This window comes from Pecten maximus, chromosome 9 (assembly GCF_902652985.1).
Source record: "Pecten maximus chromosome 9, xPecMax1.1, whole genome shotgun sequence".
Classification (NCBI taxonomy): Eukaryota; Metazoa; Mollusca; class Bivalvia; order Pectinida; family Pectinidae; genus Pecten; species Pecten maximus.
In genome coordinates this window covers 23,267,135-23,280,365 of record NC_047023.1, presented here as the reverse complement: position 1 = coordinate 23,280,365, position 13,231 = coordinate 23,267,135, and the positions used below count along the sequence as shown (strand labels likewise).

Genomic DNA, 13,231 nt, shown 5'->3' with positions numbered 1-13,231 from the left:
ATACATGTGCATACATATTTCACTCCTTGTGTCAATTTTAAGTTGTTGTTTCGTGTTATATTACCTGATAAGATCTATCATCTTTTCTTCCTTTGGCAGGTAGTCTAACATGTGCTTGTAGTTATTCTCAAATATTTCGGTTCTCAGATCCAGATGGCTGGTGGTCAATATGTGGTTTTGACCAGTCCCTATTACCTCCCCACTGTCCACTTTTTGACATGCTCCGTGGATGGATGGGGCCAGGTTACCTGGACCAAGCATTATATATATTTTTATTCTGTTCCTTTCTACACACTGCCATCGTACAAATTCCCTCGCGTTTGTATTTATTATGTTCCATTCTACACATCGTCATCTTCCATATTCCCTTACATGTTGTATCTATTATGTTCCATTCTACACATCGTCATCCTCCATATTCCCTTACATTTCGTATTCGTTATGTTCCATTTTACACATCGTCATCCTCCATATTCCCTTATATTTTGTATTTATTATGTTCCATTTCAATCTTTGATTTTAAACTATCCAAACTTTAAAGATAAGAGTACAAGGAACGTTTCCATTTTAGTAATCTATAAAATTCCTTTCATATCTTTAACAATAATAAGCCCCACAATAAGTTAGCCTGTCGTGACTAGGATACAACATGGCAGCAGACATACCTTGAAATTCTGACTAGTGTGTGGCGATACATTTTGACAGGATGGCCGGTGTGTGGTGATACATTTTGACAGTATGGCCAGTGTGTGGTTATACATTTTGACAGTGTGACTGGTGTGTGGTGATACATTTTGACAGGATGGCCGGTGTGTGGTGATACATTTTGACAGTATGGCCAGTGTGTGGTGATACATTTTGACAGTATGGCTAATGTGTGGTGATACATTTTGACAGTATTGTCGGTGTGTGGAGATACATTTTGACAGTATGACCGGTGTGTGGTGATACATTTTGACAGTATGGCCAGTGTGTGGTGATACATTTTGACAGTATGACCAGTGTGTGGTGATACATTTTGACAGTATGGCCAGTGTGTGGTGATACATTTTGACAGTATGACCAGTGTGTGGTGATACATTTTGACAGTATGACCAGTGTGTGGATACATTTTGACAGTATTGTCGGTGTGTGGTGATACATTTTGACAGTATGACTAATGTGTGGTGATACATTTTGACAGTATGGCCAGTGTGTGGTGATACATTTTGACAGCATGACCAGTGTGTGGTGATACATTTTGACAGTATGACCAGTGTGTGGATACATTTTGACAGTATGACCAGTGTGTGGTGATACATTTTGACAGTATGGCCAGTGTGTGGTGATACATTTCGACAATATGACCAGTGTGTGGTGATACATTTTGACAGTATGACCAGTGTGTGGTGATACATTTTGACAGTATGACCGGTGTGTGGTGATACATTTTGACAGTATGGCCAGTGTGTGGTGATACATTTTGACAGTATTGTCGGTGTGTTGTGATACATTTTGACAGTATGACCAAGGTGTGGTTATACATTTTGACAGTGTGACCAGTGTGTGGTGATACATTTTGACAGTATGACCAGTGTGTGGTGATACATTTTGACAGTGTGACTGGTGTGTGGTGATACATTTTGACAGTATGACCAGTGTGTGGTGATACATTTTGACAGTATGGCCGGTGTGTGGTGATACATTTTGACAGTATGACTAGTGTGTGGTGATACATTTTGACAGTATGGCCAGGTGTGTGGTGATACATTTTGACAGTGTGACCAGTGTGTGGTGATACATTTTGACAGTATGACCAGTGTGTGGTGATACATTTTGACAGTATGACCAGTGTGTGGTGATACATTTTGACAGTATGGCCAGTGTGTGGTGATACATTTTGACAGTATGACCAGTGTGTGGTGATACATTTTGACAGTATGACCAGTGTGTGGTGATACATTTTGACAGTATGGCCAGGTGTGTGGTGATACATTTTGACAGTATGGCCAGTGTGTGGTGATACATTTTGACAGTATGACCAGTGTGTGGTGATACATTTTGACAGTATGACCAGTGTGTTGTGATACATTTTGACAGTATGGCCAGTGTGTTGTGATACATTTTGACAGAATTACCAGTGTGTTGGGATACATTTTGACAGTATGACTAATGTGTGGTGATACATTTTGACAGTATGACCAGTGTGTGGTGATACATTTTGACAGTATGGCCAGTGTGTGGTTATACATTTTGACAGTGTGACTGGTGTGTGGTGATACATTTTGACAGTATGGCCAGTGTGTGTGGATACATTTTGACAGTGTGACTAATGTGTGGTGATACATTTTGACAGTATGGCCAGTGTGTGGTGATACATTTTGACAGTATGACCAGTGTGTGGTGATACATTTTGACAGTATGACCAGTGTGTGGTGATACATTTTGACAGTATGGCCAGTGTGTGGTGATACATTTTGACAGTATGGCCAGTGTGTGGTGATACATTTTGACAGTATGACCAGTGTGTGGTGATACATTTTGACAGTATGACCAGTGTGTTGTGATACATTTTGACAGTATGGCCAGTGTGTGGTGATACATTTTGACAGTATGACCAGTGTGTTGTGTTACATTTTGACAGTATTGTCGGTGTGTTGTGATACATTTTGACAGTATGGCCGGTGTGTGGTGATACATTTTGACAGTATGGCCAGTGTGTGGTGATACATTTTGACAGTATGACCAGTGTGTGGTGATACATTTTGACAGTATGACCAGTGTGTTGTGATACATTTTGACAGTATGGCCAGTGTGTGGTGATACATTTTGACAGTATGACCAGTGTGTTGTGTTACATTTTGACAGTATGACTAATGTGTGTGGTGATACATTGTGACAGTATGACCGGTGTGTGGTGATACATTTTGACAGTATGGCCAGTGTGTGGTGATACATTTTGACAGTATTGTCGGTGTGTTGTGATACATTTTGACAGTATGACCAGTGTGTGGTGATACATTTTGACAGTACGACCAGTGTGTGGTGATACATTTTGACAGTATTACCAGTGTGTGGCGATACATTTTGACAGTATGACTAATGTGTGGTGATACATTTTGACAGTATGACCAGTGTGTGGTGATACATTTTGACAGTATGGCCGGTGTGTGGTTATACATTTTGACAGTGTGACTGGTGTTTGGTGATACATTTTGACAGTATGACCAGTGTGTGGATACATTTTGACAGTGTGGCCGGTGTGTGGTGATACATTTTGACAGTATGACCAGTGTGTGGATACATTTTGACAGTATGGCCAGTGTGTGGTGATACATTTTGACAGTATGACTAGTGTGTGGTGATACATTTTGACAGTATGGCCAGTGTGTAGTGATACATTTTGACAGTATGACTAATGTGTGGTGATACATTTTGACAGTATGACCAGTGTGTGGTGATACATTTTGACAGTATGGCCAGTGTGTGGTGATACATTTTGACAGTATGACCAGTGTGTGGTGATACATTTTGACAGTATGACCAGTGTGTTGTGATACATTTTGACAGTATGGCCAGTGTGTTGTGATACATTTTGACAGTATGGCCAGTGTGTGGTGATACATTTTGACAGTATGACCGGTGTGTGGTGATACATTTTGACAGTATGGCCGGTGTGTGGTGATACATTTTGACAGTATGGCGAGTGTGTGTGGATACATTTTGATAGTATGGCCAGTGTGTGGTTATACATTTTGACAGGATGGCCAGTGTATGGTGATACATTTCGACAATATGACCAGTGTGTGGTGATACATTTTGACAGTATGGCCAGTGTGTGGTGATATATTTGACAGTATGACCGGTGTGTGGTGATACATTTTGACAGTATGGCCGGTGTGTGGTGATACATTTTGACAGTATGGCGAGTGTGTGTGGATACATTTTGATAGTATGGCCAGTGTGTGGTTATACATTTTGACAGGATGGCCAGTGTGTGGTGATACATTTCGACAATATGACCAGTGTGTGGTGATACATTTTGACAGTATGGCCAGTGTGTGGTGATATATTTGACAGTATGGCCAGTGTGTGGTGATACATTTTGACAGTATGACCAGTGTGTGGTGATATATTTGACAGTATGGCCAGTGTGAGGTGATACATTTTGACAGGATGGCCGGTGTGTGGTGATACATTTTGACAGTATGGCCAGTGTGTGGTGATACATTTTGACAGTATGACCAGTGTGGTGATACATTTTGACAGTATGGCCAGTGTGTGGTGATACATTTTGACAGTATGACCGGTGTGTGGTGATATTTTGACAGTATGGCCGGTGTGTGGTGATACATTTTGACAGTATGGCGAGTGTGTGTGGATACATTTTGATAGTATGGCCAGTGTGTGGTGATACATTTTGACAGTATGACCAGTGTGTGGTGATACATTTTGACAGTATGACCAGTATGTGGTGATACATTTTGACAGTATGACTAATGTGTGTGTTGATGATACTTTTTGATAGTATGACTAATGTGTGTGTTGATACATTTTGACAGTATGACCAGTGTGTGGTGATACATTTTGACAGTATGGCCAGTGTGTGGTTATACATTTTGACAGTATGGCCAGTGTGTGGTGATACATTTTGACAGTATGAGTAATGTGTGTGGTGATACATTTTGACAGTATGGCTAATGTGTGGTGATACATTTTGACAGTATGGCCAGTGTATGGTGATACATTTTGACAGTATGACTAGTGTGTGGTGATACATTTTGACAGTATGACCAGTGTGTGGTTATACATTTTGACAGTATGACTAATGTGTGTGGTGGTACATTTTGACAGTATTGCCGGTGTGTGGTGATACATTTTGACAGTATTGCCGGTGTGTGGTGATACATTTTGACAATATGACCAGTGTGTGGTGATACATTTTGACAGTATGACCGGTGTGTGGTGATATATTTTGAAAGTATGACCGGTGTGTGGTGATACATTTTGACAGTATGACCAGTGTGTGGTGATACATTTTGACAGTATGACCAGTGTGTGGTGATACATTTTGACAGTATGGCCAGTGTGTGGTGATACATTTTGACAGTATGACCGGTGTGTGGTGATACATTTTGACAGTATGGCGAGTGTGTGTGGATACATTTTGATAGTATGGCCAGTGTGTGGTTATACATTTTGACAGTATGACCAGTGTGTGGTGATACATTTTGACAGTATGAGTAATGTGTGTGGTGATACATTTTGACAGTACGACCAGTGTGTGGATACATTTTGACAGTACGACCAGTGTGTGGTGATACATTTTGACAGTATGACCGGTGTGTGGTGATACATTTTGACAGTATGACCGGTGTGTGGTGATATATTTGACAGTATGGCCAGTGTGTGGTGATACATTTTGAAAGTATGGCCGGTGTGTGGTGATACATTTTGACAGTATGACCAGTGTGTGGTGATACATTTTGAAAGTATGACTATTGTGTGGTGATACATTTTGACAGTATGTCTAGTGGAATTGAACATATTTTGACAGTAAAGCAGAAATACGTTTCGACTTCAAAGAAAGAAGCAATGGGGATGAGAGTGACAACATAGACCAAAAATCATTCACACAACTAGGTCTGACAAGCATGAAAAATCTCAAAACAGAGGAGTTCTTCTACATACTTATAGTGGAGTGATATACCTTATATTCCTAGCAGTTGGGATTATACTGAATAAGTTTTCAACATGAAAAGGTGATGGAAACACAAGTTTACTATAACTTAGGCCATGTCAATGATACTTATGATGAGTGTCAAAGATTTCATTTCTTTGGAATTTAGCAAATTCAATAAACCTGACAACACACTAAAAATGCATGATAAAGTGAATGAAGTAAACAGAAAGGTATGTGTGGACATCTAAAAACAAGGTAAGTACATGCAAAGGTAAACATTGATATATCTACAGAATACATGTTTATATACATATAGTATACACAGATACCCGAAACCAAATAAATATTATACACATGTAACCCTGGTAAATACTAGCCGCAATATACCGCTCGGCTAGGGAGATCTTCTCTTTAGCTCGATCGGTTGAGCGTAAGACTAGTAAGCCAGAGGTCCCGGGTTCGATCCCTAGCGGAGGCAGTGATTTAAATTTAATTAATCATGCGCTCTGTTACACACATATCTTATCAGGCACCCTAATACACTAGCTTTTTCTCATGGCAAAATGTAACACAGAAACTATTTCAACTGCTAAAAGCTCTTGTATATAATATCTATCAATAATAATAACACTTTTTGGTAAGCATCCATCAAATTGTTCCTCAATGACTAACATACTTTATAAAACATGATATTTTTTATGTTTAGCTTTAATTTAAACATTTGTTTAATGCATTACCATGCAAGAATATATTGAAAGTTAACACAGAATACCTGTCTGATGTTAAGAGCTATCATGGTTTACACAAATGATATCATTATTACTTTTAATAATTAAAAGTAATAATGATATCATTTTTGTAAACCATGATAGCTATTAGTAATTAAAAGTAATTATGTCTTTGTTTTGAGACCAGTAAAATTAGAAAAAGCAAGCTTAATTTCCCAGTTATTTCAATTACTATAAGAGAATCACATACATGATAATGTAAATTGAGTGTTAATACTGTATGTAGTATTTTATAGTAGAATCTTTTTTGCAATAAGTCATACATTTAATTATTATCTTGTATTACAGGATTCAGTTTTGTATTATATCAATAGATATGGTCATTTCAGGACAAACTCAATGGTGAAAAGAGAACATTTTTATTACATTATATAGAATATTACCTGTAATTTATCCAGAATGCAACATGCTTAAAGTGCTAGTTTTATTATGTTACATGTACATGACAATGAGTATAGCTAATAGATTGTTCACTTCTATAATATAACCTGAAACTTATCCTTTACAAAATATTTACAATAACTTATTAAGAAAGATTAAGGTAAACATGCAGGTGAAGGGAAGAGTCGAGGTGCTATAATAAATTTGTTTCTGTCTAGCAAACCAGTAAATAAAAAGTTACCTCTCTTTTCAACAGCTGGAAGTCAAATCATGTGACAAGATGATAAAACACAGTATACTGTAATATGTCTGATATATTTATCTACTGTAACATCTAAAATACACCACAATATAACAAGAGCAGAGAAACAAAACAATTTGGTAAATTACAGTCCCAAACTGGATGTCAAATTATATGCCAAGAATATATAGATGATAACTTTGTAATAAATAAGGTGAACCCACACCCAAAATATGAAGTTCCAGCAACAAGTAATGTAGGAGATAAAGTCCATACAAACCTTTTCATTGTGTAGGTCAAAGGTAAAAATGTAGGTCACATTGACCTACATCTGATACATGTCACACCGCCTCATGCAGTTGAACCCATACCCCAAATACGAAGTTCCAGTGAAAAGTAATGTAGGAGATAGAGCCCATATAAACTTTTTTATTGTGTAGGTCAAAGGTCAAAATGTAGGTTACATTGACCTACATTTGATATATGACACACTGCCTTATGCAGGTGAACCCATACCTAAGTATGAAGTTTCAGCGTCAAGCAATGTACAGTACTGTAGGAGATAGAGCACAGGCAAAATAATGGGCGGAAGGATGGACAGACGGACACAATGCAAATCTATAGTCCCCCCCCCCCCCCCCCCTTCCGCTTCCCAGACGGCTTATGTTATACTGTAAACAGAAATCTATAAAGTAAATATGATGTAGATACATATAATCTAAATAAAGCACTACAATTGTATATTAAAGTACAAAGGAACAATTCTTATCTGTGAAATTGACTCAAATGGCAGTGGGCTAATTCAATTGCTGGGTAGCACCATGCTGCATCTTGACAGGATTATAAGTGATTGTGTATTTTAAAGCTGTATTATTGGTTCTTCATATCTGGTAGGTTTTTTTAAGAATTAGAACTACAATTGTAATTTGCAAATCAATGTTAAAAAAAATACTTGAAAATATTTACCTGTAGGTGTAGGTGGGGGCTTTAGTTTCATAACAAGGGAAATCTGACTGAATTTGGCAGCCTTATCGGGATGTGAAGGTGGATGTGGTGTTGTTTCCGGCTGATTTTCTGGTGCCTACAATTAACAGTGACAAAATCAATGGGAATTCAGTCTGAAAACAAAAACTCAGGCTGACACAGGATTCTGAAGTGTGTAACTCTGCAACATTATGTAAACCCTTTAAAACAACCCAGCAGTTTTAATCTGACTTTGAATGAAGAGGATGAAATGTTACAAAAATGTTATATTAGAATATATATTAGACTAGATTACACATGGAGATTATTAAATATTCTCATCACTCAATGACAACATAATTTTAATGAATTGCACGGACATTTAAAAAAAGTGAAGGGTGGTAATTCAAAAAGCAACAGGAAGGAAGCTTTTCCTTTCCAACACACACAGAATCATGCTCCAAGGCAGAGGTACATATACCTCAGTAAGTTTTGAGTTTATGTCATATCCATAGGTGAATCCATGCAGTATTAAAAATTTGGTCCATGGGATTCAGTCTTTTTAGCCACCATTTTAAAGGGCCTTATATATTCAACAATTTAATTTATTAATTCAGAATTTTTTTTTTATCCCTACAGAAAAAAAAACTTATTCAAAAAGCAAAAAAATGTTTTTAAGACATAGTATATTCGAAACCCATTAAAACATACTATGTATAAGCTTTCAAGGACCACCAGTTATATATCAGTACCAATATATACATTCTGTAATGATGTTATTTCAGCATCTCAAACTATTTGAAAGTCCACATCACAGAGAAACATATACAGTCTCTATACTTGGCAATAAATGTTTAAACATACACGAATTCATTTCACTACATTTCCAATGGATAGAAATTATTTTTTATCTTATTGCAGTAATTTGTACTATACTTGATTTTAAATATGGAGGGTTTCTTGTTTACACCACTCACATTTAGAAAAGAGGATGATATCACTTCTCTTCAAAAAAATGTTTACCCCAGATTTTTTTTTTTTTAAATTCCCTATACTACTATCGAATGTTGAATTATTTTTAAAACAACAATTCAGTTTTGCAAAATAAAGAACAGATGAACATGACTTCAAAATAGGTTTCAAAAAAAGTGATCTGGCACCTCTAAATTCAAATATCAAACTGGTAAAAAATGAGGTGATTCGCACTAGCCATGCAGCCCGAGTGTTTGTCTCAGTAGTTGGTGCATCCACTACCAAACATATCACTTATCCAGCCAACAACAAGTGTGTTTATTACAACAAAATGATCTTCTCCATATGCATCCTTCTAGGTTTACTGGAAAAGTGTCATGTAATGCTGAATAACAAGTCATATTAACCAGCCATACAAAACAAGTTCTGTGACAGTTATATCTTTAATTTGTGATACTTTAAGACATCATTAAAGACACATTTCATCATTAGATTCTTTTACTACAGTAAATGATACAGCTTTTTGCTTTTGGTTGATACATGTACATGGCTTTATTGACATGAAATAAATACTGACCTTCCTTTTATTCCCTGGTTATTATATCATTTTCCTGTTAATAAAACCCTATATTAACCTCACCAGAAGGCTGTAATTGTACAATATTGTAGTGGCATCATAAAGTGACTCACACTATAGCCAGAGTGTATATTGGTGTATAATAAGCTAAATGAAAAGCAAAGCATTAGATCTTACTTTCCAGGTTACGTGGCTACGACCTTTCCCTTTGATAGGAAAGCGAGATAACTGTGTAGACAAGGGCAGAATGTTAATTGTAGAAAAAAGAATACAGTTAAACAGGTCAGATCAATATCAAAGTAAAAATAAAGATAGAAGCAAATAAATCAAAACAGCTATTGATCCACATATTAAACAGTATTGCGTGAATAGTTTTTAACAAGCTAGTTCGAAATGATTCTATCTATCTGCTTTAATATATTGTAGGTAAGATAAAGGATACAAACAGTATATAAAAGAGGATAGATACCGGTGTGGCATGGTATTTTGAAGCATGACGAAATGAACCACGGTCAAATTACCATTATGGTGAAATGAACCCAACAAGGTAAAGTGAAACCCTATGATTTGTTTTCAATTGACTTTTCTTCACTAAATGTTTTATTGGCTATCGGGTTCACTTCACCATTATGGTATGGTTCACTTAACCATATAACAAGGGCTTCACTTTATCAATACTACGTACACCAGTAGTGAGAATCATCTGGAATAATCACGACCTGTGAGTATAAGATTTTAAGTATGTTTCAATGACTATACATTGTCACCTTCAGTAAACAACTGACAGAGGAATCATACACTTCACTAGTCATTCCTCTCATAGGTGACAAGAGTGTGTCGTCTCGTCTGATAGGTGACAAGAGTGTGTCGTCTCGTCTGATAGGTGACAAGAGTGTGTCGTCTCAGTCTGATAGGTGACAAGAGTGTGTCGTCTCGTCTGATAGGTGACAAGAGTGTGTCGTCTCGTCTGATAGGTGACAAGAGTGTGTCGTCTTGTCTGATAGGTGACAAGAGTGTGTCGTCTCGTCTGATAGGTGACAAGAGTGTGTCGTCTCGTCTGATAGGTGACAAGAGTGTGTCGTCTCATCTGATAGGTGACAAGAGTGTGTCGTCTCGTCTGATAGGTGACAAGAGTGTGTCGTCTCGTCTGATAGGTGACAAGAGTGTGTCGTCTCGTCTGATAGGTGACAAGAGTGTGTCGTCTCGTCTGATAGGTGACAAGAGTGTGTCGTCTTGTCTCATAGGTGACAAGAGTGTGTCGTCTCGTTGATAGGTGACAAGAGTGTGTCGTCTCGTGTCATAGGTGACAAGAGTGTGTCGTCTCGTCTGATAGGTGACAAGAGTCGTGTCGTCTCGTCTGATAGGTGACAACAGTGTGTCGTCTCGTCTGATAGGTGATAAGAGTGTGTCGTCTCGTCTGATAGGTGACAAGAGTGTGTCGTCTCGTCTGATAGGTGACAAGAGTGTGTCGTCTCGTCTGATAGGTGACAAGAGTGTGTCGTCTCGTCTGATAGGTGACAAGAGTGTATCGTCTCGTCTGATAGGTGACAAGAGTGTGTCGTCTCGTCTGATAGGTGACAAGAGTCTGTCTTCTCGTCTGATAGGTGACAACAGTGTGTCGTCTCGTCTGATAGGTGATAAGAGTGTGTCGTCTCGTCTGATAGGTGACAAGAGTGTGTCGTCTCGTCTGATAGGTGACAAGAGTGTGTCGTCTCGTCTGATAGGTGACAAGAGTGTGTCGTCTCGTCTGATAGGTGACAAGAGTGTATCGTCTCGTCTGATAGGTGACAAGAGTCTGTCTTCTCGTCTGATAGGTGACAAGAGTGTGTCGTCTTGTCTCATAGGTGACAAGAGTGTGTCGTCTCATCTCATAGGTGACAAGAGTGTGTCGTCTCGTCTCATAGGTGACAATAGTCTGTCGTCTCGTCTGATAGGTGACAAGAGTGTGTCGTCTCGTCTGATAGGTGACAAGAGTGTGTCGTCTCGTCTGATAGGTGACAAGAGTCTGTCTTCTCGTCTGATAGGTGACAACAGTGTGTCGTCTCGTCTGATAGGTGATAAGAGTGTGTCGTCTCGTCTGATAGGTGACAAGAGTGTGTCGTCTCGTCTGATAGGTGACAAGAGTGTGTCGTCTCGTCTGATAGGTGACAAGAGTGTGTCGTCTCGTCTGATAGGTGACAAGAGTGTATCGTCTCGTCTGATAGGTGACAAGAGTCTGTCTTCTCGTCTGATAGGTGACAAGAGTGTGTCGTCTTGTCTCATAGGTGACAAGAGTGTGTCGTCTCATCTCATAGGTGACAAGAGTGTGTCGTCTCGTCTCATAGGTGACAATAGTCTGTCGTCTCGTCTGATAGGTGACAAGAGTGTGTCGTCTCGTCTGATAGGTGACAAGAGTGTGTCGTCTCGTCTGATAGGTGACAAGAGTGTGTCGTCTCGTCTGATAGGTGACAAGAGTCTGTCGTCTCGTCTGATAGGTGACAAGAGTGTGTCGTCTTGTCTCATAGGTGACAAGAGTATGTCGTCTCGTCTGATAGGTGACAAGAGTGTGTCGTCTCGTCTGATAGGTGACAAGAGTGTGTCGTCTCGTCTGATAGGTGACAAGAGTGTGTCGTCTCGTCTGATAGGTGACAAGAGTGTGTCGTCTCGTCTGATAGGTGACAAGAGTGTGTCGTCTCGTCTGATAGGTGACAAGAGTGTGTCGTCTCGTCTGATAGGTGACAAGAGTGTGTCGTCTCGTCTGATAGGTGACAAGAGTGTGTCTTCTCGTCTGATAGGTGACAAGAGTGTGTCGTCTCGTCTGATAGGTGACAAGAGTGTGTCGTCTCATCTGATAGGTGACAAGAGTCTGTCTTCTCGTCTGATAGGTGACAACAGTGTGTCGTCTCGTCTGATAGGTGACAAGAGTGTGTCGTCTCGTCTGATAGGTGACAAGAGTGTGTCGTCTCGTCTGATAGGTGACAAGAGTGTGTCGTCTCGTCTGATAGGTGACAAGAGTGTGTCGTCTCGTCTGATAGGTGACAAGAGTGTGTCGTCTCGTCTGATAGGTGACAAGAGTGTGTCATTCTGTCTGATAGGTGACAAGAGTGTGTCGTCTCGTCTGATAGGTGACAAGAGTGTGTCGTCTCGTCTGATAGGTGACAAGAGTGTGTCGTCTCGTCTGATAGGTGACAAGAGTGTGTCGTCTCGTCTGATAGGTGACAAGAGTGTGTCGTCTCGTCTGATAGGTGACAAGAGTGTGTCGTCTCGTCTGATAGGTGACAAGAGTGTGTCGTCTCGTCTGATAGGTGACAAGAGTGTGTCGTCTCGTCTGATAGGTGACAAGAGTGTGTCGTCTCGTCTGATAGGTGACAAGAGTGTGTCGTCTCGTCTGATAGGTGACAAGAGTGTGTCGTCTCGTCTGATAGGTGACAAGAGTGTGTCGTCTCGTCTGATAGGTGACAAGAGTGTGTCGTCTCGTCTGATAGGTGACAAGAGTGTGTCGTCTTGTCTCATAGGTGACAAGAGTGTGTCGTCTCGTCTGATAGGTGACAAGAGTGTGTCGTCTCTTCTGATAGGTGACAAGAGTGTGTCGTCTCGTCTGATAGGTAACAAGAGTGTGTCGTCTCGTCTGATAGCTGACAAGAGTGTGTCGTCTCGTCTGATAGGTG

The 13,231-nt window shown here is 39.4% G+C and overlaps 1 protein-coding gene across 8 annotated transcripts in view; it reads right to left on the bottom strand.

Moving 5' to 3' along the window:
* The window catches only part of LOC117334354 (WD repeat-containing protein 93-like), a 38,915-nt gene that overhangs the window by 13,875 nt on the left and 11,809 nt on the right, over nucleotides 1-13,231 (bottom strand). For 7 of the 8 annotated variants that reach the window (XR_004534133.1, XM_033893920.1, XM_033893921.1 and 4 more), the window contains exons 7-9: nucleotides 8,039-8,153; nucleotides 7,073-7,087; nucleotides 65-248 (exon numbers count right to left, since the gene is read on the bottom strand). Coding sequence is in view for 7 of the 8 variants with exons in the window: in XM_033893920.1 (XP_033749811.1) it covers nucleotides 65-248; nucleotides 7,073-7,087; nucleotides 8,039-8,153 (314 nt within the window). In the remaining variant the exon portion in view is untranslated. The remainder of the gene's footprint in view (nucleotides 1-64; nucleotides 249-7,072; nucleotides 7,088-8,038; nucleotides 8,154-13,231) is intronic. The other variant, XM_033893922.1, reaches the window with a different exon arrangement.